The sequence below is a fragment of the Amblyomma maculatum genome, chromosome 4 (genome assembly GCF_055883805.1).
Source record: "Amblyomma maculatum isolate TAMU_Amacu chromosome 4, ASM5588380v1, whole genome shotgun sequence".
NCBI lineage: Eukaryota > Metazoa > Arthropoda > Arachnida > Ixodida > Ixodidae > Amblyomma > Amblyomma maculatum.
The window spans coordinates 32,915,767-32,942,809 of record NC_139347.1 but is presented as its reverse complement, the minus strand read 5'-3'; the positions used below and the strand labels follow the sequence as shown (position 1 = coordinate 32,942,809).

Here is a 27,043-nt window from a genome sequence, read left to right as displayed (position 1 = left end):
ACACCTCAGTATCACTATTTAGTGGAGAAAGTTGTCTTCTGAATTTTGTATAAGGAAGGATTAAACTGGCATACATATGGTGCCGACGGTAGGAGAGCATTTGTTTTTTGAAAAAGTTTCAATTTGTGTCGCTTCGAAAAAGAAATTGGAGTCAGCGCCTGTCCTGTGTATCTATTTGTGAGTGTCTATTTGTTAGAGTTGTGAATCTTTCCTTTTATTTATGTATGCCACATATTTCCGTGTCAGTGATTGTTTAATTGCCATAGTATTTGCGTCAGTTTCGTGAAGAGAGAAGGAGGAAAGCTTGCTGTTTGTTGTGCAAATTGTGCTCCTGTCTCGCTCTTGCCCGTCCATCACATTGAGGAGAGGAGAGGAGAGGCACACTCCAAGACAGAATTTGCACAGCTTCAATGCAAGCTTTGCTCATTTCTCTTCCAGAAAACTCTCCTCTCCTTACTGACGTTGCAAAACATGATGATGGCCAAGGTGAGCTTTGTTGAAAAAGAGTGCCGTGCAAGGGAGGAGAATGCAACATTCGAAGTCTAATGTTGCATGCTAATGTATGAGATTAGAAGAAAAAGAAGTGTTTATTCATTGCGTGTGTGCAACAAAAGATGTGTAGCTCTGGAGGGTTCTTTTACTTTTTTATTAGTTTTTTTGCTTGCTCCATACTTCACTTTTTCCTGTAAGGTTATTTGAGTTCCTACAAAATTCGTTTACTGAACATCATTGTATTTTATAAGCTGAGAAAGAGCTCTTGACATTCCACCTGCAGGAATTGTTTTAATTCTTAAACTATGTGTGTATGTCAAAATTTTTGCTACAGTTAATGTTTGATTTTGGCACACGCGAAAAAAATGCTAAATGCTAAACTTTGCTGTCCTTTTTCATGCAGAGCTAGCCCAGGCAACCAAGGATCTGCCCAAGACTTTGACATATTCATTTTCACCAAGTGATCCAGTCAGCGATGATTTGGTAGACACAGACAGCAGTAGGAAAGTGAGTTCATTTGATTGTGAAAGCTTTTGTAACGCAAGCTTTGTCCTTTTTTGTTTTGTTCGTGAGCTTGCCATCTGTGAGCAAATGTAGGCGCGGCCATCTAAACTTTTCAGCATAAAAAGTTGATTGTGAGGATTGAATGGAAGGCCTTATGCAGTGAAGGCCCAGTTTCTCTGGGAATAATGTGTACGCATATTTTAAATAAACCACATAATTAAGAAAGGGCAGAATATGTCTTTTTAGATGGTGTGTCTTAATTTCATTTCACCGTCGCTCTTGCTTCTCCACATCCATTCATGTGCTGCATGTGGTTTTCATATCTTTTCTTGTGTCCTTGTTATTTACACACAACTTTTTGACAATTCAGTGTGTTCGGTAACTTTCTTCATCTCCTGCTTATATTGATCCTGCTCGCAATGGTCTCTCGTGCAAATTTTTTGTGAAGTCATGAAGCGGTTTTAATGATGCTCCCTCGCTATCTTACTTCTACCAAGATTTCTCGTGGCTCTTTTGCTTTTGGGTGTTGCGAAGAAGGGCATTTTAGTTGTGCTCACTTCTGAGCCAGGTGGACCATGTCTTTAAGGCAGATATTTAATGCGACACAGACAAGCGCGAACAAGTTTTCAAAAAGTCTTTAGAAATCTGCTTTAACACAGACAGGCACACATCAGTAGGCACAGTGAATACAAACAGCTTTTCATTTGTAAAAAAAAAAGGGATGCCCCGCTGTGGTGGCGCAGTGGTTATGGCGCTCGACTGCTGTTTCCAAGGGTGCGGGATCAAATCCCGGCTGCGGCAGCCACTTTTCGAGGGAGGCAAGAAGTTAGGTGCCCGTGTGCCATACGATGCCGGTGCACGTTAAAAAACCCCAGGTGGTCAATACAGTTAAAACTCGATTTAACGAAGTTGAGGGGAGCCGTGAATTATTTCGTTAAATCGAGGACTTCGTTAAATTGAATGAGGCATTTCTTGGGCACATAATTCAGTACATTCGATTGCAGTAAAACCTCGTTAAAACGTACCCGCTTAAACAGTACTTTCGTTTTAAAAGTAGTAAAGTCAAGTCCCCGACTGAGCACCCATTGAACATAATGCATTTTGCATCCGCATAAACCGTACCAGCTTATCGCGGTCGTAACGGTTAGCACGTACCATTTTCACTTTTCGTCGCACTCGCGCGTGACGAATTCACGCCGGTAGCACAGACCCAAAGGACGGTTCGGCTAGCGGCGCAACAATCTTCCCTAAATACCGCCGACGGGACGGCAAGCCACACAGCTAATGACAAATTGGCGCCAAAGTTGGTAATCATACAACTAGCGCAATCTTTGGGGGTCCGTATGGTCATCGTCATGACCCCCCGTGCTACTTCCGAGTGGGTAGCGCCAACACCACGACCGGCGCCGCTAGCGCGTATGAAAAGAAACAACAACAATTCTTACTAAAATTCTAATTTTGGGGTGCTGTCTACAAAATAGACCAAAAATTAACACTTTTTCACCTTTATTTCTCGAAAAAAGGTTCGCTAAATCGGGACAAATCACGGAATCGGTTTCGTTATTTCGGGTTAGTCAAAGCATTGAACCCTATGGGTGTCTGAGGGGGAATTAGGATACCTTCGTTAAATCGAGATTTTCGTTAAATCGGGTTTCGTTAAATCGAGTTTTGACTGTATATCCGGAACCCTCCACTACGGCGTCTCTCATAGCCTAACTGGCTTTGGGACGTTAAACCCCACAAATCAAATCAAATCGTTTCTAAAAAATGTGCACTTGCATATGTATGTACATTCGTAACTCTTTTGTCAGGCATGAGAAAACAAACTCAGATATGAATAAATGTGCTGCCAAAAGAATTTCATTATATCAGAATCGCACTGACATGACATCCAAGTGAAAGTTTTGTGTGCACTGTCAGTCAAAGCTGAAATTACCATTATTTTTTTGTGTGCACTGTCAGTCAGAGCTGAAATTACCATTATTTTTAAGGCTTCACTGTTTCACTGGCATTGTTTTGTAAACTGAAGCCCTTGGCCCCTGATGTGTATTTTTCTTCTTTCTCTCCCTTTGTGTTCATCTCCCTCAGCTAAGTGCAGGAAACATATTGAACGGTGGTCGGCGTACCAGCATCGAAGTTATTTCTGGAAAGCTCCAACATAGTAAGTTTCAAGCGTATTATGCTAACTGCTAGCCTTGAACTTGCATATTCTTGTGGCTCGTTCCTCTCTGCCCTTGACCGCTGTTGCACATGTGTGCCAAGTTGTCTTTTTCTTGTGTGTATGTGAGGAGATTGGAAGAAGGGGGGTATAGGCTGTAAACAATTATTAACAATTAGGGTTGTTAACAACTGTTCAGCAGTGATAAAAGGGGCACATATAATTTTAATTTCAGGAGCAACCTCGTTGAGTGGTAAATAAATAATCTTGCATCTCATGATCAAAACAATTCATGAGAAGGATTTGGTTACGAACGTTTACTAGATAAATACGAGCCATATATAATCTCGTAAACATGCATACATTTTCTTAATTGTTTGTTGTTCCATTATCCTCACACCGTTGTTGCAGATGATTACCCAAACCTACATCCACATCCACACCACACTCCACACAAGAGGTTGTCATTGGTGATGATTGAGGAAGCAGCCCTGGTAAGTGCTTGGTAGCATCTAAGGAAAAGTGAATTTTGTCCAAAAGTCTTATGAGTTTCTCGCTACAAGAAGAATTCAGTGTCCCACGCTTTTTTTTTTATAAGTATGCACATTTTAGTGCATGCACACGCTTATGTGCTTTTGTTAAATTTTCGCTGAGACCATTGCAGCCTCAGATGGCTACGAGAAGCATACCACTATTCTAAGCAAACACTTTCATTGTTGCGCGTACCCAATACTGCAAGTTGGTCAACTTCTCTGTCTTCTTTTTTTCTTTTCATTCTAGGCTGTGCCTCCTATCAAGGAAAACCATGACGATGATAAGCCAGAGACGGCAAAGTTGTTCTCATTTCTGCAAGTTCTCACAGCAGTCTTTGGATCTTTTGCACATGGCGGCAATGATGTTAGGTGAAGGGCTTTTATTTTCTTACCACTTCGTTCTCATTGTTCCGTTTTCTCTATTATTCTTTGGCAGGCTGGGAAAGTTTATGGCTACATTGTTTGCCGTTCTGGTGAACAGTTTGTGTCCAGAGCGGGCAGTATCCCGTTTTCCTCATCCATTCAATCACCCGATTATTGAGGTAGACTGTGAAACAAGCCTTTATAAGAAACGAAGTACAGTGGAATCTTTTTGAAGAGACTCTCATGGAATTCAAAATTCAGAAGTACATTATTTCGAAAATTGAAACAAGCCCCAGAAAAAGTTGGTAATGAAACACACTTAGCGCAGAATTCACTTGTATTAAGCTGCTTCGAAAAACCTATCCTTTGGCGCTGGACTTCTTGTTTCTCAGTGTCCAGAAGCAAATTTTTGAAACTCGTACAAACTAGTCCCAGTCTCGTCACTTACTCCTCACCCGCAACAAAGCTGCTAAGAGCATCTATAATTTGGGCTCCCCCTTCCCCGCAGAAGGTCTTGTGAAAAGATTAACATGTGTAGGTGTTATTAGTGTGCAGCATCTTGGCAGGCTGCCAAAGTCAGTGGTGCAGGCTTCGACACCAACAGGCAAAAACTGAGGAATTTAGAAGGGAAAGAAAAAAAAAAGAGTACATTCTTGACCAAAAAAAAATGGGCATTTTTGTTGCGAAAGAACACTACAACAGCCAAAGGGAGACCTCAGGTGACCGCAGCTGCACCGTGAAGAGGCATAGCTACGGTCTCCTCATTAAAAAAATTAGCCTTCCATGACATTTGAATTCACGTTACACCTATGCCACAGGCAGGAGCTGCCAACTCTGGTAACTCCTTTCATATGGGAGGGTGACATCAGAATCAGCCTGCCATAACCATTTGCATTCTCGTTATCCCTACGACACGCAGGTACGTCCACACGGCTTGGTTGAAGCGTGACTTTATATGTGGACTGGTAGCTTACATTCTCACGTCATACCCTTAAAGGATGAGCTTGTGTCTCCAAAAATGTAGCACCTTACACTGATAGGGCGTGATAGGGGAATAATGTCGCAGGCAAAAGAAGCTTCCGCCGTTGCTTTCGCAGTTCAACTAGGGTTAACCAGAGCTCAACCACAACTAATTTTTTTTCGTGCCTTTTGGAGGGAGATTAACAGCCACGCAAATTTTTTATATATTTTTGAAAATGACGTGAAAATATGATCGTATTGGCCATCTGAAAATTGTTTCGCCGTTGCAGGGCACTACCTGTGAATGCCGAAAATCGTATTAAGCGGGTTGACATCAACATGATCTCACTGTATTTATTAAAGGCTGCAAGGCTTGCTGAATGTTAAGACCTGGTTAAAGGAGTAGATGTGCCAACTTTTCGGATGTTTCCTTTTTTCCACAAGAGAATGGTACACGTGAGTCATGATGTGGAATTCACTTACACCAGCTGAGCTATTTGTACAACGGATAATATTCTCCTGACAATTCTGTTTCTGTGTCAACGGCTAGACAGTGGTGCCATAGTAAAAGCTGAGTTCAGGTCATGTGAGCCTTACAAGAACTTAGTCATTGTTTGTCCATTTATGTCATCCTCGCTCTTTGGCTTGCATAAATTTGGGATGGATTAAAATGAATGAAGAAGTGACCATACTACTGATTTGTATACCCTACGTGATCTTGGGTCTTCACTTACGTCACAGCATTTACTGGTTTTTGAAATCGACACCGAAACATGAGAGAAGGAAATTGCATGTTATTCACCAGTTTTGGACTAGTAAACAATGCTGTCTGGGTTTTCGAATGTGCTGCACATCACTGCAAAGGAAAAACGCAGAAGTAAAATTTGGTGCCTCCAGTTCTGGTAAATTGCAGTTGTTGAAGCTGGAATTCGGTGGATTAAATCACTAAATGATCCGAAGTGTTAGTGATCCAAATGATCCGAAGTGTTTGCTGCTTAACACTTGCCCCTTCCTCTCTGTTCAATAGCAATGCGATTGGGCCCCTGATTGCCCTGTGGATGATCTACTTTGAAGGCAACGTGTACCAGACGTCAGAGACTCCCATCTACATTCTTCTGTACGGAGGAGTAGGCATCAGTCTGGGGCTCTGGATCTGGGGCCGGCGTGTGATACAGACACTGGGCGAGGACCTCACTAAAGTGACGCCTTCCAAGTAAGGTTATTTTGAAGACTAATTGTGTAATTGTTCTGTTCACCTTTGACTTGATTAGATTACTGTGGTTTGGCTAATTAATGGAGAATTATCTCACAAACGTGCTGACTAGTCAGATACTCAATTTTCTCACTATATTGTACTAGCATCCCTTCCTCATCCTCCTTGGTGTTGCTTTCATACTGTACGCTTTTGAAGGTTGGATTTGTATTCATCAAACTGACATACTGATGCAACAGAAAGCTGATCAATAGAACTGCCTAGACAGCTTCCATTTGTGTAGCTTATGTATCTCCTGCGAGAGTGCAACGTTTAGTGATAATGTGATAACTGGGGATGTTCATCGATGGCTAGTCCGGTCAGGGGTGGTTAGGATGAAGTTGAAGGCTTCAGCAGTGCATGCTGAGCACATTATGGTGCTGGGCCATCCAGCTTTATGCAAGGAATAGTTAATGTACAGGTTTTGTCAAAAGTTTAGACACCAAGGATCTTGCTTCTGATCTATGAGCAGGCCTTTTATTGTATCCATACAAGTCCTAACTTTAGAAAGAGTGACTAGAGTGTTCCCTTCACCTTCTCGATATTTAGAATGCTAGTGGTGTGCGATGAGCCACATAGTGTGGCACAAAATATAAGCGCTTTTGACAAAAATATACTGCCCAAAGAGTTCACTACTAAGCCCTTTAACGAGACTTCTGGAAACAGTACTGGAATATACAGGTAAGCTAGTAAAGAGCAGGGACAAGATTTCAAATGCTGGAGATGGGCAACGAGCCAGTTACGGTGCTTAGAAGCAAAATCCTTGACCCATATACTCTTGACAAACACTGTACATTACATTAAGTAAATTTAAGCAACATTTTGTTGATGTAGCCTTGTTTAGTATAGAAGAGAACACAAGAAAGGCATTGTCATTAGTAATAATTTGTAGTTGGTAATCAGGCCAACCAAAAAGTATATGTTTAAATTTGTATTATCCAAACAAATCAAGCACTATTGTGTACCTAAGGGTTGTGGCACTAAATCCAAATAAGAATTGTGGGTGGCTGCGGAAAGGGTGAAGTAAAGATCAAGTTTGTGTACATTTGCTGAGAGAGAACAGAGGTATCATGCTTGAAAAGCATGCACCCTGTATTCGTACTGCTTCATAAGCTTCCGTTTACGAGGCACACAAAAGAAACTGAAATAACATTTTTCTGCAAAAAGGGGCGTCAAGGCCAGAAAAACTACAGGTCCATTAGCGTACTACTTTCTGGTCTTTACAAGAGATCTACTAAACAATGGTACATGTTGCATATAAAATCTTGAACCTTAGAAATATTGTGAGAGCGTGCAGTTAAGGGGGGACACGGGTCTTGAAGGCGGAAAAATCGCCCAAAAATCAATTTTTAGAAAACTGAAGTATTAGAATCTACAACTATTATTCTCTGATTCCACCAAGTTTCTCACCTCTCGTGTCAATATTTGAAGCGTAATATCAATTTATAACAAGTCGGCTGGCTCATTTCAAGCTGATGTTTTCACTAAAATAGCGCATTTTCAAAAAAGTATAGCTTCCGTTCCACGGCCGCGCTCACGGCGATCTTGGTCTCTTTCGAAAGAGTGGCTTTTCGCCTTCAAATTTCGCGCTCCTGCGCGTCGTTTCGCTCATTGGTTCGAGTTCGATACAAACAAAGAAAAGAAAAAAAGCCACAGCACACGTTCCTATTCGTTGCTTCGGTGCATGTGACAAAAAGGGACCCTGTGATTGGCCGTTCGCGTCTCGCGTCGTCTGCTGCGTGCGTCAGGGCAGTCGGAGCCGTGCCCTTAGACGCATCTTGCCTAGTGCTGTCAGCCTCGAACGCCTCGGAGATCTCGCAGCGATGTCTACGCCAACGAGAAAGTTTGCGATGCGTCATAAATACGGCAAAAAAAGGAAAACGTCGTCGATCGGCAATGCTTCTTTGGTGCTTTGGTGTTGCGAGACGCCGAAAACGAGCAGATTCCTGCGTCCAGTGACCGTGTCGACAAACCTACGGATCAGCTAGGCCTAGCGGGCCCGTCAAGCGAGCACACTTCAGACGTCATCAGCCGCGTTCGTCACGATACAACGCTTCTGACGCCTTCCGATCTGGCAAGTGAAAAGAGAAAAGCCGACGCCAAACTGCGGGAGTTGGATTCAACGCCAGCAACGAAACGTAAGACAGACTTTGCCGCCAGTGATGCCGCGATCTGCCCGCTTGATGAGACGAGCTTCGCCGTGATTTGCATCGAGTCGATCAACAGCCTTCTTGACGGTGCAAAGTGTAAAACGTGTGGAGGGAGTGTTAAAATCGGCCGAGGTGATCGCGAATACGGCCTCGCTGTCAAGCTTTTCTTGACATGTGTCAACTGCGGCGACAAGGCATCGGCGTGGAGTTCGCCGCGTGTGGACGGAAAGCAAAGTGAACATTCGCTGTGAACATTCTGGCTGCGCGCGCGATGCAAAGTACCGGCAACCGGCGGACTGCATTCAACGACATCTTTGCCGCGATGAATATTTCCCATCGTGGACTGCACACGAAAATGTGGCAGAGCTACGTAAAAGAAAAGCTGACGCCTGCCGCGACGCGTGTAGCCGAGAAAGTGACCGTTGAATGCGCGGAGTCAGTCCGGAAGCTGTACGATGAACTGAACGTTGACAATCCTGGCAACGTAGCCGTGTCCTACGATGGGACTTGGATGACTCGTGGGCATTCTTCCCACATCGGAGTCGGCACTGTCATCGAGCTTTTTACGGGGTTTGTCCTAGACTACGTTGTCCTGAGCAATTTTTGCGCAGGTTGTGAGCGGGGACCGAAAATGGACGACCCCACATACCAAGAATGGAGAGCAAGCCACGTCTGCCAGAAAAATACTGATAAAAAGGCTGGTGAGATGGAAGTAGAAGCAGCCCTAATCCTATTTAGAAGATCGCTCCAGATGCACAACCTCAGATATATAACGGTGCTGTCAGACGGCGACAGCCGGTCCTTCCTCGCCCTGAAAGATGACCAAGTGTATGGCTACGTTGAGGTCACCAAAGAAGATTGCATTAACCATGTTCAAAAGCGGATGTGGACAGCTCTCCGCAATCTGCTGTCAAAACAAAAAGGGTCAGGCTCGGAACCACTTGGTGGTAAAGGCAGACTAACTGGTGATCTAGTCAACAAGCTAAGTTCTTACTATGGCTGGGCACTCAAGTCCCACAGTGGCAACATAGAAGAAATGGCAAAAGCGGTGATGGCTACCTATTATCATGTGACATCAAATGATCAGGAGTCGGATCACAGCCTTTGCCCAACAGGTTCAAGTTCCTGGTGCCGGCAAAATGCTGCCAGTGCCAAAGGAGAGCCAGCCCCAAGGCACCGCTACAGCCTTCCTAGTCATGTATGCAAGGCATTGCGATCAATTTATGAGTGCCTCTCTGACAAGAAGCTCCTTGAGCGATGTGCAAGGGGAAAAACCCAAAATAATAATGAGAGCCTGCACTCTCTCATATGGGCACTGGCACCAAAAGAAAGGCACGCATCCCTCTTCAGTGTTGAGGCTGCAGTTGCAGAAGCAGTCTTGAAGTTTAATATAGGGTACCAAAGGACCTCGGTAGGAATTTTGAACGAGCTGTGTTTGAATCCTGGCCAGAGAAGTGTGCGGCGTATGGTAGAAAAGGACAAGCTTCGGCCCGTTGCATCTACAAGCAAGCGTGCATCGGCAGAAAATTTGCAGCGTGCTCTGAAAAAGCGCCACAAAGGCGGTAGTGCTCAAAATGACTATGCCCCTGGGGCATATTAACAATGTCTGGTAGTTGACATGTACATATTTTTTACTTTTAGTGATTAAAAATGACTTCCGTTTGTTTTTCTCATTTTCTCAAGATGTGAATTTTGGTCTCCTGTCAAGTTGGTGAATGCGATATCTCAACACCCATTTCAGATACAGCAATGATTTTTGTTTCAGCATTAAGCCAAATATGTGGAGCACACAATGTTGCAAGCAGATTTCTTAATTATTCTTTAAAATTTTTTATAAAGGCACTTTTTGTGACCACTGTGTTTTCATGTTACGACTACTAAACTTCAATGTGCAATAAAATGAAAAATAATCATTAAATCAAAAATCTGCTTGCAACATTGTGTTCCTTATTCATTCTAGTATATAGCTATATGCTAATAAGTTTTTGTGAAGTGGTTTTTTTTTCTATTGTTTTCACACAAGTGCACCATTGTTAATTATCTCAACGCCTAATTGGTTCAGAGAAAAACTAATATTTTTGGAATCAGCACCAGGAACTGCACACGTGTGGCAAGTTTCATCACTTTAGTTCAAAAATTAAAGAAAATGGCTTTAAGACCAGTGTCCCCCCTTTTCCATAGACTTGATTATATAAAAAAAGATCTCCTTATGACGAACTGCCTGGCCTGCATAACTCACTCTTGCTATACCTGTCGCTAAAATGATGATCCTTTCTTGGAACAGCGGTGTTAACTGCGCACACAAAAGCTTGTAATGCTTGAAGTAAACTGGTTTGGGAAGATTACTCACACTCATACTGTTATGAACAACTTATGCATATACTTGCTTCCACAAGTCGACTCCACCGTTGACATGTCTAGCTAATGTAGGTATGTTCTAGTGGTCTGTGTAGTAACTAGTCTGCTTACTACTTAGGACTGTTTACTGCTTATGACAATGTGAGAACTTTAACGTTGATGCTTTTTACTTCTACCTATTTTGAGCTTGCATGTTTTTATTACACTAATGAAGCTTGTATATGGATGCCGTTCTACTGATTCCTGTTATTGCCGTGGGAACGGTGTACTGGCCCTGCTAATATTTAATATGTACTAGTTGGCGGGGACGCGGAAAGAAGTACCCAGTTTCTGAAAGCGTACTCTAACGGACTTCAGGAAATTGGAAATTAGCCCCCTGGAAATTAAGGAAAATTCAGGTACAGTAAGTTTCCCGTGAATGCACGTATGTGCGCTTTTATTCTTGTTTTATTCTTATTTTTAGTCTTATCAGCCAGAAGTCTGGTTATTTTCAGTTGTTGCTGTGACGGCCGTGCAGCAACAAAAGCAGTCTAAATCGGCAAAACTAGGAGAATTCTTGTCCTTGGGGCCGAAGTTCTCCTTCCTGTCAGCGCGCGATATCTGATCGCCGCCTGTTTGCACACATGCTGTCAGAACGAGCATATTTCCCAACACCACAGCTCCCTACAAATGATGACACCCTTATTCAACTACAGCGCCGCAAGACATACTTTACACGCTGCCACACATCACCACAAGGCTGCCGCACATCTGCAATGCAACAGTTAGCACAATGTGAGCCCACGTGGACTGGTCGGGACCACTGTGATAGGGCTGGCAGTGATAATATAGTCGGTGGTGCATTCATGCATGAACACAGATGCAGGCAACGTTCTGGGGACTGCCTGTCGACATGGATATTGCCGCATTTTTGTTCTTGTTTGTTTTTTTCCTTTTTTTTTCCTTTTTTTTCTTTCTTTCTTTTTCCAAAATGCTTCCCTCTCCTCAATTTCACTGCTTGTTTATTGGTCGACTCCCCGAAGTGGGCTTGTTTCATCTTTATTTGAAGCCAAAAATAACATGGCCGGAATGGCTGTATTGTTGTATCACTGATGGTCCGCATGTTGGCAGTGCTTTTTAGAAAGATAGGAAACATTTTGTATCACAGTACGGTGTCAGCGAAACTGCAACGGAAAGTACTAGCCACTGTGCCATGAATGGTCAGGCAATGCATGGGTTTCAATGGTGCCTAAGCTAGTTTTAAAACTACATTTTAACCGCACCAACTTGGTAAGTGCGCTCTTATTAACAGTGGTTTATTGTAGACTTCTTGCCAACATCCTGCAGCGTCAGATATATTGTTCTGTTTTTCTTTTATAGAGCAGATATAAAGTATATGAATGCAATATATGAATATAGTGGTATATGATTAACCGAACTGACTTGAGTCTCCTTGTCAAGATGACCTTGCCCACTCACTGCAAGCCGCAGAGTCAGTGCAGTGGTACTCTCATTGCAGACAATGAAGAAAACAAGTTTTCACTGCTTTCCTATGAGAAGTTGACAAATTCAAATGGGAAATCTGGCAGCAAATAAAAATGTCCCCACTTTCTTCTGTTCTTGTATCTTCATTCCAGGTGTGGCTATGACATAGTGGCATGAAACAGTTTAGTTTTAATTCATGTAGTGTACTTTGATTTCGTTTTTTGTCAGTTAATGTAAAGCATGTAGTGCAAAGCAGAACTAAGCAATCCGATGAAGGTATTGTGCACACGTTCCTGTGATTGGTTCTGGTGTAAGAGTCTTTTTGTTTTTGTTTTCAAAACAGTGGCTTCACCATTGAAATCGGTGCTGCCTCAACAGTGCTTCTGGCCTCCAAGGTGGGCATCCCAATCAGCACAACGCACTGTAAGGTGGGCTCCATCGTGTTTGTTGGCTGGGTGCGGTCACGCAAGGGCGTCGACTGGGGCCTCTTCCGCAACATTATCATGGCATGGCTGCTCACGCTGCCTGTCACAGGCGGACTCACTGCTGCCATCACGAGCATCCTGTACGCAGCTTGTTCGCTCTGAAAAGCGTCACGAATTCCACTCACCACCACCACCACCAGAGCACTTTATCCGAGTTGACACCACCATCGGGCTTATCAAGAGTGCGTACTGCAATCCTGTGAACAAGAAGACGCCTCTCCGCGCCTGCAGTGTGCGCTTGGTAGATGGGTGCTCCACCCCAGTTTTGTGACATTTGGGGATGCTAGGCAGCAAGGACTGTTTGCAGCAACAATTTGCGTCCCCTTCCTGCAGCGTGGAAGGGAAATCCCAAGTGTGATGGTGCTGCGACGAGCCTTGGTTATAAGTGACGCGAACAAAAGAGAGTTCGGTCTATATGTACAGTGGTGCACGTGTGTTTACTTGGAAGGCTTTGGTTACCGGCATGTGGTTTAGGCGAAAGGGCACAAAAATGCTGTGCACCGTTTGTGTCGAGCAACACCAGCTAGAAAATGTGGACAGATGGCCGTCCTCTACCTGCGGATTTGGTGTGATAGTGTGTGTGGTACATCAGTGTCCTCCAATCTAGGGGGACAGTTGTTTCATTATCCTCCACCTGAGCTGCGGTGGATGTTATTTGGAGCAGTTGTTTTTCTGCAAGTGTATAATTGCCGAAGCTTGCTACTCGTTCTCAGTTTGGACATGCTAGTCCTGAGTTGTGTGCTTTCCTGGGCTGTGTTATCTTGCCCTGTCATCTTGCCCTGGAGGACCATGTGAATTCTTGTGCAGATGTTTTTTTTTGTTTATTTGTTTGTATTTTAGTATTTAGTGAGCCGGGCCTTTTGCAATCTTATTTTTAACTAGTCTTTGTTTACTGCATTGTTTTTTGTTTTTTTGTTTTTGTGGCATGCCACGGAACTTAATAATAAGCCACAACTGGCTTTCACAGTAATTTCAGTATTGAACAATATGTTGAAAGCAGTGAATTGAGAAATTTATTTTGCGGTAGACTTCTTTTTACTAGGTCATATTATAAAGCAGCTGTGACTGCAGTGCATGGTTGCATGTTAATAGAGTTTTGTTTCCCTGGTTCCCTTTTATCAGGAATAGGGCTGTGATGGGCACCTTATTCACTGAAAGACAGGCTGGAAAGTCTCGTAAGAAAAGAGTGGAGCATAAAGCCATTCTGTCTCTTCACCTGAAGTGGCACCTTTTTTTTTCTTGTCTTTTCCAGTCATGTTTTCTGTACTGAGAGTTGTAGGGGGAAAACAGGGTTGCTAGACTTCACTGTATGTCATTACAACACTGCATATTGTACAATCAAAGTGGCTGGCAGGTAAACCCTATCAGCGTATATTTACCCCTTTTAGATTTTACTCCATGCTACACGGAGCATAGTGTGGCATTGGTTTTACGAATTTGGCGTGCATAACAATGCTTTGTGAAAATAGCATTTATTCTTGTCTCGCCACTAGTCGGCCATTCTAAATGCTAGCCATTGCTCTTAAAGGAAGTCACACAGTCATTTTACTTCTTTTATAGGTGTGCATACTGTGGAAGAAATTCAGATGTCTTTTTTTTTTGTGTGTACTTTTACGAGGGAGGCGGCAAGTTTGTTTTATTTTCACAAATTTATTTCTGACGAATGTCCTTTGAATATGGTAAAGAAATAAAATTTTCTTCTTGTTAGGCAAGCCATCAATACTATATTTTTAATACTTAAACTTGCTTTGTTGGGCATTTAGGTCATTTGTTTGCACTGAAACATAATTCTGTCACTCTTTATGTTTGGTGGCCAATTGATTATATACACTAGTACAATGCTTGGTGAGAACCTTTTACATTTAGGTCAAGTAGGTTTGGTAATACTAAACCGGCGTCATGGCCTTCGTGGCCTTTTGAGTACCTAGAAGTGTATTGATGGTTAGTTTTAGAGCGGGCTGGCCTGAAATTTTTAGCTACTTTTGAGGCAAGCAGTTTCTGTTGCACTGCCAGCTAAGTAGATAGTGTTTGGGTTTGCTGAGAATATGTACAAATCCAGTTCAAACTGCCCTTCACTTTGGGCATTCACACACATATATATAATATATAGACATTTACTGTTTTTCGAAGGCAGCCATGTCACGCTTGTCGGAAACTTTACCGCAAGAGAAGCGTAATTCACATCACTGATGATGATCCACTCAAATCTTTCGCGGTTACCTAGATGTCTTTAACTTCAACCGGTCCTGTGCGTGCTTGAGTTCTGCAAACTATACTACACCTTGACACATCAACAATATATACCAACCCTCTTTTTTCCCATCCCTCTCAACCTTCGTGATTTGTAAGTTTTTTTTTTTTTGCTTTAGTGTGTGCAACTATTAAGCGGTGCACAAAATTTAGTCTGGAGTTCGTTTGCTGTCGGCATACCGCCTTGAAAACCTCTGGTTTGGTGTGGAACTGCGCAGTTTGTAGCTCTTGATCATGCTTTAACCAAAGCCACATAAATGTGATTTGATGAAAGAGAACACTTGTGTCTATATGCGATGCCAGGGTTGTGAACTTAATCTTTCCCCTGCACGGACGTCATCAGAAAGCACCATTGTGCTGAATGTGCTTGTGAACTAGTTGCATCTCTTGACTTGGATGAATAATGTGGAAGTGCTCTGAATGTTATTTTCATTGGCAACTTCTGTGATTTATGCTATTGGCTTTGCCAAGATATTGAGAAGGTCTGAAAACAGTTTTATATTGCAATGCATAATAGTGGCCAGAGCATGTTTTTCCCTCTTTCATAAAACAAAATTATGAAAATTGTGCTTAATTTATCGTGATTTTCAGCTTGAGAAACTGGCTACTTATTAACCCTTTGACTGTCAAATATTCTGAAAGAAAAAAAAAAAAATCGCCCCCAGTGTCGAATTTATTTAAACGCTATGCGTACAGCGCAGTACCCGTACGGCAAAAATGCCACAGGATGGAATGCGGTTGCAGTACTCTATGGCAGAAACAGTCAAAGGGTTAACGTCTAGTGCCTGACCTTTTTTTAGAATATCCTAACGTGTTATTTCATGAAGCACTGGTGAATGATGAGAGTTTTAGCGCTATAAACATCTGTAGGGTCCAGCATATTTGTACAGAGCTATTGCCAAAAATCTGTGAAAGGATAGCCTTGCCTGCCAGTAAGTCTAACTAAATGCAGTGCCAAATAAGCCTACCAAAGCTTTGGAAGGCTCGTTCCAAGACTGGTCAGTGCGGCAGTACAAGCTTATACACTCTAGAACTCTTTGTAGATAAGCCTACAAATTTATCTACTTGTAAATAGCTTTGCAGCCTTTATTTTGTGGAGAATGCTGCAGGAAGTGGTGTGTGTATAGTTTGTGAGTGATTGTATGTCTGGAAGATGCAGATGCTAACAGAGGGCCCTAGCTAGTGGTGGTTCACATTTGCTTTGCATCACTAACATGTAAGGCACCTGTTCGGAAAAAAAAGTGCTGGTGCTGATTTTAAAGAATCGTTCATTGCAGTGCCTTTTCTGAATTCACAAACATTCTTGCTCTAAATGTAATCCAATATCAAACAGCCCAACTGCACATTCTTGCATCTTTGTCTTTTTCTCTGCTTCTGCAAGGCCAGACTCTAAGAAAAATTTGCATGTTATATGTACTGTTAATCTAGTGTGTTATTTTTTTTTTTTGCCTCGGGCTCCTATTCATGAATAGCTCCTTCCTCATCCTACAACATCCATAACTTTGTGTTAATGTAAGGTGAATTTGTTTTTTAACTCTAACGTGAACTAACAATGTTGATGTGACTCAAATTTCTTGCAGTATATATTCCAAATCTATGATTGCTGCAAGCAACCTATTTAAAGCTCATAAAATTGTCCTTAAAAGTATAGAAACCTAAAATTTGGTTGAGTCTTTTCACTGCTTGATATTTACATATGACTGCTAAATAATTCATGATTGTTTTCCTCTGTCATGCTGTTTCAGTTGTGAGTTTAACAGGATAGCAACGGCTGCTATGTCAAAGGATAGTTTAGTTGAGGCAGTTTGGTTTTAGTGTAGGAATGAATTAAGATTGCAAAGACGGTGTTTCGCTGAAAATTCGATATCGGCGTTATGAGCGATAAACACGGGCCTGGCACTGGCAGGTGTTAGCTGGCAGCTGACATGGCCGAGCACTGATTCTTTGAAGTTTCGTGCAACTTAAAAATACAACCTGATACTATTAGGAAGTTGGTAAGAGCTGCCAAATTGGTTGCTCGTTTGAGATGTGAAGACTGAATAAGGATCAACCTTCCAGTTGTCTTGGATGCCAAGTCAGGCACGCTACTCTTAGACTACGAAAGCACATTCATATGGCTTGGGTTGAAGTGGAGCTTAAATGTCCCTCGCAATATTTCTCGCATTTCATGTGACCTAAATTGACCTTTAACACTGCCGTCATTATGCGACTGTAGAAACTCAAGCTAAAAATAATTTATTCGCTGGTCATAGGCAATCCTTTATGGTAATTCACGTACAATAATGCCTCAATGCATTATTGTATTGAAAAAACATCCAAAATTTGGTGTCTGTACGCTTTTAAGTGTTTCTGAAAAGTAATGTGCTGTGAACACACATACTGATGGGCCCTCTCTATTTTTCTTTTGCATCTGTTATATATAGATTCTTATGCATGTGTCAGCATGATGTGCAAGTCTGTTCTGCATAAAGTTATTTTCCTCATGTTTCTCATGTTAGTCTCGAGAATTATGCATGCTGTAAAGACTGCCTTTCCTGTTGATGTTTGTTGCTACACCATACATTACTGTGCAACACTTTCTTCAAGCAGTGATATTGCATAATCTTTTGTTGTTTGTTATGCAGATTTTAATGTTTATTGTTCTTGTCATGATGTGATACCACACTCCTTTGCAGCTTGTGCCATTTGCACAAGGCGGGAAAATGTGTTGAGGTTAACAGAGGAGTAGATTTGTTCTCACGCTGAAAAACCCAGAAGAAAAGAATGGGAAGGGCATGTTGTGTGAAAGAAGGCATGCCTAGTCAGTCTAGCCTTAATAAAGATGTAGTAGTTCTGACGGCATCTGTTGTTTGTTTTTTTTTTTTTTTCATAGGCAGTGTTTGAAGTAGAATATGAACCTTTCACAGAAGCTGCGTGACATGAACTTCATCAAAAATATTTGCTGGAAGCCAGGGCGCCCTTGTCCATTCAAGCAGTAAAACTAATCAGCAGCGTGCATGACAACATGGGTCGAGCTGAATGGTCAAGGCTTAAGGAAGGCATGTCAGTGGTGGCTCAACAACTGTCCCTTCGCAGCAATAACTGCAGCACCTGGGCCCATATTCTGAGTGCCTCTTTCCGAGTGCCTCTAGTCATCTGATTGGTTGAAACGCCGGAACAGGCTGTTGCCATCTCTTCCGGTTCCGTAGTGGCAACACCCGGTTCCGGCCAATCAGATGATTTGAGGTCACGTGAGATAGCGACACTTCGATAACGACGCAAACTCTGAATATGGTTCCTGACCATTGAGAAATTCCATAATTGATGTGGAAAGTGAACACAAGACTTTCCTTGGTACTGCGCCTGGTGTGGCATTTAGTGCTGTGCGTTCATGGAACTGCCTGATATTTCACTGCGAAAGTTGTGTGTTTTGGGTTGGCATTTTATTGCGCCAAAGCATGTCGACAGGGGTTGTTTTCGGGATCGCGGAGGCACTGCATTCGCATTGTCGGAGGACTGGCGACAGCAACGCTAGTGTCGCGCTTACGTCCGTCGCGACGTCATGGCCATCCATATATGGCGAGGCGTTGCATGGGCGGTCAGCTCTTCATCACGACCGCGCTAAGAGCGAAGCTGAATAGCGCACCGCGAAGAAGGCGCGGAAATAACAAGTGGAAGTTAGTACGAGCAACGGATGGCGACTCTGACGAGCCATCCGTTAGCGTATGTGCGTAAATATATATGCATTATAATAGCGTCATAAACGTTTTAACGCGGTAGCGTTAAGGAGCTCGTGTCGCAGAAAAGCCGGTGTCGTCGGCGGCGTTGGCCGTGAGCGATAAATCCCGGCATGCACTTCATAAATAAAAAGCAACTTCCAAGATGGGCTGGGTGGGAATCGAACCAGGGTCTCCGGAGTGTGAGACAGAGACGCTACCACTCAGCCACGAATTCGATGCTTGAAAGCGGTACAAAAGCGCTTCTAGTGAATGCGGTGTGAATGCCTTAGAAACGTGCCGTAGAACGTTATACTGCGGTGTATATCGGCAATTATGAGCATGTTACAGAAGTCGCAGTTACACGAGTAGCGAAGTACGTTTCCGCTAAATTTCTGCGCTCTGCGCACATGCAGAGCCCTCTTGCGGCAAACACAGAAGAACCCCTCCCGCCCCTCCTCGCAATGTGCGGCGCTGCCCCGACACGTGGCGCGCCACTCGCCCCTGACGTTTCGCCGTGTGCCCTCACGGGTTGTAGAATCAAGCGTCTTTCCTTTCTTTAGATCACTATCTTCGCTCACCCGCTTCTCCCCTTCGGGCCGCGCGGGTACCGGTGCGAGGATGCCCCTATACCCTTGCGTTTAATAAGTTTTCTCGACGAGGTGCAATAACGCTATCGCGTTCCACTCTTGAAGGCGAAGCTTAAGCGTCCTCCAAATTTTTTTTTCTTCTACATGATGTAAGGAATTGGCATGAGCCAAAAAAAGTTCACAAATGATCAATGAACTTTATGTAGCGGATACGCGCGTGAACGTTGCTTTTCTACGCATGCGTGCTGCATGCGAAGCAAGCGCTGAGTGTGCCAAGCACCGCAACGCGGGCGCACGTGGCCTGCGGAGTGACGCATAGAGACTATGGTCCAATGGTAGCGACAGACGTTTCGCGGCGCGATTTCTGAAAAAGGCGCACGGTGACCCAAATTCGTTTATGAATTTGTGGTTTGGTTTATGGGCTATGGAGGTGCCGTAATGCATGGCTCCGGATAATTTCGGCCACTTGGGGCTCTTCATCGTACGCGACACCACACAGTACTTGGGCTCCTTGCCTTTCGTCTCCGAGACTCGGCCGCCGCGGTTGGGATCGAACTCTGTTCTCCCAGCTCAGTACACCTACGTTTATCATTTTCTCTGTACCCCTTCACAAAGCCTCGTATCTGATGAAAGACGCATCATGTTTCCTCCGGGTGTCTCGGCTAACTTGAGCCAAGGACTAGAAACTGCGGACCTCAAATAATTTTACCTAAATTACCAAATATCGATTTTAGACAGCAAATGGGATCTGCCAAGTAGGAGACCGCCTTCAGAAACCCTCAATCCATTAGATGTGATAAGGAAATCCTTGCGTGTATGTTTTTCCCGCCTCCAAAGAAAGCCCGCGAGATGCGCCACGTGTCAAGATCATTCACACGACGCGATTGTGCTGCTCTCTACTGTGGTTTGAGCGAATGAAATCGGCTGCAGTCGCCTGCGTTTGGCGCGCGTGAGGCATGCAAGTTGCAGCGAGCGCGCCGCTCTTTGAAGTCATGATTAAGGCAACCAACCAAACTTCAAGGATATAAGTTAGAGTAGATCTATAGGCTCTAGCTGTCACTTATATGTATAGTCGCGTTCATGGCTTGGCTGACGAAGGCGAATTAAAACCATGTCCAACATATATAGGCCTACGTACCGCTGTTAACGCCGCAATATTTGAACGAAACAAGAGTGGTGGTGGTTAAAAAGCATTAATTGCACTCAAAAAGATTATTACATGAAGGTATGCTTGGACCGACCCTTACCGGGCCGGTCCGTACAAACACTATAGAGTGCTTAGGTCGGGAGCCCAGTGGCGTCGGCCGCTGCCCGGATTCTCTCGACAAAGGCCTTTTGATAGGTCTGAGCAGCCAAGCAGGGCCACCTACCAGTCCACCCGGGTGGGGTTCGGTTGGTATTGCAGGGTTAGATGGGCAGGCCCACACTATGTGGTAGATGTACGAGGACCTCTCCGCACAGTGCGGGCAGCTGTACGAGAAGGAGGGATCGAAATGTTTTAGGGCTGCCGGGCACAGTAGAGTATTGGTACGAAGGTGGAGTAGGAGCCAGTCTTCCGCCTTTGAGTCTGTGTTTGGATTGATAGTATATAAGGTGATATCTTTATACGTCGAATTAAATTCGAGTTCCTGTTGGTCAGGACTGGAAGGAGATGCTCTGAGAGAGACAGCGCGGGCGGCGGCGTCGGCGGCCAAATTTCTCTTAAATCATACGATATTCCGGAGGGCACGGTCTCCGATGTGATCATTGCTTTGAAGGATGCGATAGACTAGGTATGGTATCCAACCTTGTTCGACGCTCCGGCTGACTCCTCGCGAGTCGTAAATTATTGTTCTTGAGGTGGAGTGAGACGCGGCTAGCGTAATGGCGGCCTCCTCCGCGTGTGTGATGTCACGTGTTCGGAAAGTAAGGCCGTTTATCGTTTTGGATTGGTGGACGACGACGGCTGTGTGCCATCCCCCGTGGTGAGAGAGCCGTCTACGTAGCCGATGCCGGGTTTTGTCCATAGCGGCTTCTGCTTATGCCATTATGGTCATCTCGGGTCATGCTTGCGGGAAGAGGGCGTACGCGTAGGGCGTGTCCCCATTGGGTGGGATACGTACCCGCTTGTCTGTGAGAGTTGTATACGTTCGATGTGTAGTCAGTTCAGAAGGCGGTGCCCTGACAGTGTTTTCGATAGTCGTGTATATTTGTTTGTTAAATGGGCTTATCTGAATTCCCTAAACGTGTTCACCATGCCCTAGGAGACGTTGGCTGGGGTGTTCATTGGGAGGTCACGAGTTTTCTTGATAACTTGCGAAGGAATACTTCAAAAACTATATAGGGTCGAATATAGAATTCGATTGGTTACGAATGCATGCGCCAGCCGTAAGACGCCTTTGCATCGTATAAACCCCCGTGTTTGTTTGAGACCCGCCGAACCATGCTGCCCGCCTGGTCTCCCACCTTGCGGAGTTTGGCCAGTGTTGTCTCTGGTCGCCTATGTTGGCGTATGAAGAGTCTCAGTACTCGGACTTCAGAGCGCTCCGGAATTGGACCTGTCTCGAGGGTCAATGCAATTTTAGTTGTGTCCTTTGGTGGAGGACGTATGAGTACGACTTCTGCTTGTTAAGGGGAGCATTGAGACCTCAGTGTCGAGCATATTGGTCCACTATGGTAGCCGCCTGTTGCAGGCCGTCCTCAATGTATCCAAGTGAGTCATGTGTTGCCCTTAGGGTGATGTCAGCATACAAAACATGCTGCACTCTGGCAACTGCACCCCCCCCCCCCCCCGCCCTTCCCCCTTCAGCCGGACGGGATTCGGTCTCATTCAACTTTAAGGTCGCAATAATGTAACCCGAATGTGGCACAGTGGGAGCACTCTGGCGAGCGAAGACTAGGTAGCGCAGCGATTTCTCGTACTCTGAACCACGATGGCAGTGCATTGCGGCGTCCTGCATCAAGATCGACCGCGGCGCCCAGTGACCGGGGGCCGCAAAAAGGTCATGAACACCTAAAATAAGTGGCAAATAACGTTTTTTCCATCCAGCCATCATACGGCCGCAGCTGATTTCGTTCGCTCAAACCACGCTTGAGGGCAGAACGATCGTGGCGCGTGAATGCGCTAGTTACGTGATCTCTTCTGCTTTATCGTCTAAAGTCATTATGTAGTAACTGACGTCATCAAACCTATTTAGCTATAGCTAATTAATTGCAAAAGAAAAATTGCTTGTGGCACTCAAGGTGGCTACCAGCAATATGTAACAAGTTTCCCTCTGCTGCCTCTAATATTTTACTTTCTAACCTTCGACTCAAATTAGCTGGGACACTCTATGTATACCCCATTCAATGCCGACTGTATATTGAGATTTAAGACTTTGTTCACTTCGAGTTTCTTGTGCTTTCAGAAACGCAAATGAGGCCCTACATCCAAAGGCGTCGACCGATTTTCACGATGTTGCAGCTAATCCTATTAATCCGTAGTTAATCCCCTTGCACTCGCCAGCCCTCTCCGATTGAGTCAGGTGCAGGAAGACCTCATAACGATCGGCCGACGCGATTGATTTCGGAGGTCTCCTTTGAGAGGCATTTGTCACTGTCCGTGAACTGCCTCCGGTTAGGCGGTTTATTATTCTTGTGCTGACCTAAGGGAACCTCAGGGATCCACGCTCAGGGACGCCGGAACGAGAGGTGTGTGTGTGTGTTGGTTGGTTGGTTGGTTGGTTTGTGGGGTTTAACGTCCCAAAGCAACTCAGGCTATGAGAGACGCCGTAGTGGAGGACTCCGGAGATTTCGACCACCTGGGGTTCTTTAACGTGCGCTGACATCGCACACCACACGGACGCCAATTCGTTTCGCCTCCATCGAAACGCAGCCGCCGTGGTCGGGATTCGATCCCGGGAACTCCGGCACAGTAGTCGGGCGTCTTACCACTGCACCACCCCGGCGGGGCATGTGTGTGATGTGTGTGTGTGTGTGTGTGTGTGTGTGTGTGTGTGTGTGTGTGTGTGTGTGTGTGTGTGTGTGTGTGTGTGTGTGTGTGTGTGTGTGTGTGTGTGTGTGTGTGTGTGTGTGTGTGTGTGTGTGTGTGTGTGTGTGTGTGTGTGTGTGTGTGTGTGTGTGTGTGTGTGTGTGTGTGTGTGTGTGTGTGTGTGTGTGTGTGTGTGTGTGCGTGCGTGCGTGCGTGCGTGCGTGCGTGCGTGCGTGCGTGCGTGCGTGCGTGCGTGCGTGCGTGCGTGTGTGTGTGTGTGTGTGTGTGTGTGTGTGTGTGTGTGTGTGTGTGTGTGTGTGTGTGTGTGTGTGTGTGTGTGTGTGTGTGTGTGTGTGTGTGTGTGTGTGTGTGTGTGTAGGGGGGGGGGGAGGGTATTCTCATGTGGAGGCTCAGTCCCCCTCCTAGCACCTGACTTCCTGGCTTTAACCTAATTTCGGAGCACCTCGTTTCCATGAAATTGGTTTCTACCACGACGCGGTACGCAATTTTACGCTGATGACACCCACAAAACACGAAAGCAGGCAAGGATTAGATGTGCTTCATAATTTTGGTTTTCATGGAATGGCCTTTGCTTGATAGGCTTTCCACGTGGTTGACGAAGGAAAAAGATATATCATGAATTTGCCTGTCCAATGGTTCCATTCTTTGTAACGTCATGTGATATATTTTTGTATAAGAATCCGCTTTCTTCTTAATAAAGAGTTAGTCGAGAGTCAGCGCTCGTCTGGTGTGCTTCTCTTTGTGCTTCGTGCCTTCGCGCTGTACCACCCACTGTGCAAAAAATAGGGTCCCAATTTTTCTTTTTTTTTTCTTTTACGTTTAATGTGCGCATGTCTTTCTTAAATGCGGCACAAATTAAACAGCATCGTTATTATTATTTTTTTTTTTTCACTTCTTGTCAGCTGTCAGTCCAATGTCAGGATGCTATCACATCAACGTTCCCGAAACGCAGTACTAAAGTTAGATATTGTAACGTTGCCTGGTAAAGAAAACAAAAAGCGGGCATTAACAATAACTAGGCAACGTTACGGACTGATATCTGAAGCTATTGAGGCAACATTTAGGCAGCATTCTGTGCTGCGTGGGATGTGACGGCGCCAAAGTTTAACTTCCAATACATTAGTTTGATAAGGCTAGCCACAATTGATTAAATATTCCGCTCCCTCATATTTCCTTCAACCCAAGACATCCGACACAGATCATCTGTCTTCTCATAATGACACATTCTACTCGGCCTTAGACATCATCTATAATGCCAGAGGCGCCAGGCTTCTCGCTAGCTGTCTGACGCAGTGCCGGCAAACTGTACGTTACGTCAAGCTTCAATGCAATTACCGGCCAGTGCAGACTGGCGAGTCTAGAAGGTTCTATTGCTTTGCCTTCATATCCCAATGCGGCGTAATCGCTACGTCAAGCAGAGCAGCAGTGCGTCTTATCATGTGCCTGCCATTTTCACGACTGGTGTGCAGAAACGCTCACCGAAATTACGGCCTACGATGTTTGCAAACTGTGCATGAGGTAACAGTTCTAAGGCATGCTCACAAAGAAGCACGTAATGCGCGAATGGAGTACCGAAGCAAAATCACAAAACCTTGTCGACATTCTCCTTGAATAATGATATTTATAAAAGGCTAACGTGGAATTCACATGTCCGACAGTTAAACGAGTGAACCTGCAGTGCACCGAACGACACTTAATACAAGTTGAAGTTGAAGTTGAAAGTTTATTTTCGAATAAAAAAAACAATGTACAAGAATATACAGCAAGAGGTCCCATGGTACAAGAGTGCAGGTGGGATCCCATGGTAATAGATTTCGATAGGCAACATAAAGAATAATATTATTGTAAGAAAATTTACGAAGCAACACTAAAAATAAATAACGGAATACATAGTAAAGAGTGCAGTGCCGACAGATTTAGATACAAAAATAGAATACAGAAAAAAGTACAAAACACGAATTCCGCGACACAAAAGATAAATAAAGAAATCACAAATTAAGAAGAAACTTTTTTTTAATTTCAGCTTGAACAAAGAAAGTGTATTAGTTTGCTTAATGTCGAAATTCAAAGAATTCCAAAATGATATGGACGAAAATTGAAGGCCTTGTTTCCCGTAGTTAGTACTGACCTTAGGTAGTATAAAATTATTACGTAGAGCGAACCGTATAACGCTGTTGTTTTGATCGTGCCGGCAGGAAAAATGCTAAATGGGAGCTGATGGTGAAGAATGTTAAAGAATAGAATACCGATATTATGAAGATAAAGAGCCGAGAGGGGTAGACCATTTAAATTCATGAACAAAATGTGCGACGGTGACATTCGAGGGGAGGATGTTGTGTGTGTCCACTTTTTTCCATCACGCACTTCTCCCGCCTTAAGTATTATTGTTGCAAAGTGTCGATTTTTTTTTTCTTAAGTTTATTTGCGCATACAAGCGGGGAGGCTTGAAAGCGCACGCAGCAGATTATTTCAGACATATGGAAGATGTCCACATTTGTGACATTCTACTGATACCCGGTCGGCTTGCATACAGAGTCGATCACGCATGTCTAGAGCGCTCGAGTGGCAGGGTGCGGAGAAAAATGAAGTGAAATTATTTCAGATACTGGGACCTTTACTGGTATTTGCCCTGCAGCGCAGCCGCAAAGTCCTGTGAACCACACAGGTTTAAGCACATTGCTCAACAAAGAAACTGCGTCAAGATTCAGCTTAATTCGAACCGCAGCACACAGTTATTCGAGTGCTCCAAATTTGATCGACTCTTGATTGATCGAATTTGATCGACACGCATGGGCTGAAACAAAAATTTAATCTGACGGTCATACCGTCGTGTTTTTATATCTGGCCCCTTGGAAGTGTGGGGAGGACGCATTCGGTTCATGAGCATTTTGCGGATAAATGCATGCCGCGATTCTGAGCTTCGAGCATATTGAGCGATCATTGTGCAGTGTGATTGGCGAAATGATATCTGTTAAGTGCACATCGCTGATTTACAGCGCAAGCCAGGCTCTTCAAGCTCACCTAAAGTTTATGATTCAGGTATAAGATCCTATTCTAATGAGAGCAGTTTAAAGCTTCACGCACGTCCTCTCCTAACGTGCATTAGCCCCTAAAATGCCAGTGCACGAGCAAGGCAAATATGTAAAGCTGCCTATTTCTTAAAAGCGCCCTACACCAAGACAAGTTCCATTGGCATAGTTTTTTTCTTAATTCAGACACGAGGTAACAACGAGATTCCTTAATAACATAAACGTTTGTCTAACTTGCGTGAGGAACTTTGCTGGATTTAATCTGACGACAGTTATTTGCACCCCCATGAGTACAAATGAGCTGCACTCTTTCCTTAGCTCACGGGAAAATGTGAAAAGATTCTTACAGTAGACCCATTCTCAGGCTAGATTCACCTCCTCTGCGCCTGACGGCATGATGGAAGGGAGCAGCCCGAAACGTTCGTCAAGGATGTCATACAAAGAATCATTCAGAACATTCAGCGAACGCTACGACCAGAACCGCAATTGGGCGCCAGCTACGCGCGAGGCAGGTCATCGTCGGTAAGTTCGCTCACAACCCGCGGGCACCGGAGGCTAGAGGTTGCACAGACGCCAACAGCAAAGTTTTTGAAAAAGTGGCGTAAAAGAGAGGTGACGTCGGCAACCTGCGGTTGAGCCGGAGGTCTGTAAAATCAAGCGCAGGGCACAGGCACCCGGGGCCCTAGGGGGACGTGAGCGGACGGACGTCGTGCCTGCGAAGAGAGCCCAACGGTCAAAGAGAAAGAGGAGAACGAGCGGAAAGGGTTGCAGCTAAGGTAGCGACACAGCG

The 27,043-nt window shown here is 44.4% G+C and overlaps 1 protein-coding gene across 8 annotated transcripts in view; it reads left to right on the top strand.

Annotated features, from left to right (window-relative positions):
* Positions 1 to 17,810, top strand: part of NaPi-III (Na[+]-dependent inorganic phosphate cotransporter type III) — an 81,472-nt gene extending 63,662 nt beyond the window's left edge. For all 8 annotated transcript variants that reach the window (XM_084601021.1, XM_084601014.1, XM_084601016.1 and 5 more), the window contains 6 exons: positions 896 to 999; positions 3,085 to 3,157; positions 3,566 to 3,648; positions 3,935 to 4,056; positions 6,038 to 6,223; positions 12,578 to 17,810. In XM_084601021.1, coding sequence (XP_084457147.1) covers positions 896 to 999; positions 3,085 to 3,157; positions 3,566 to 3,648; positions 3,935 to 4,056; positions 6,038 to 6,223; positions 12,578 to 12,821 — 812 coding nt within the window. In that variant the 3' untranslated portion in view covers positions 12,822 to 17,810. The remainder of the gene's footprint in view (positions 1 to 895; positions 1,000 to 3,084; positions 3,158 to 3,565; positions 3,649 to 3,934; positions 4,057 to 6,037; positions 6,224 to 12,577) is intronic.
* The last annotated feature ends 9,233 nt before the right edge of the window (positions 17,811 to 27,043 follow it).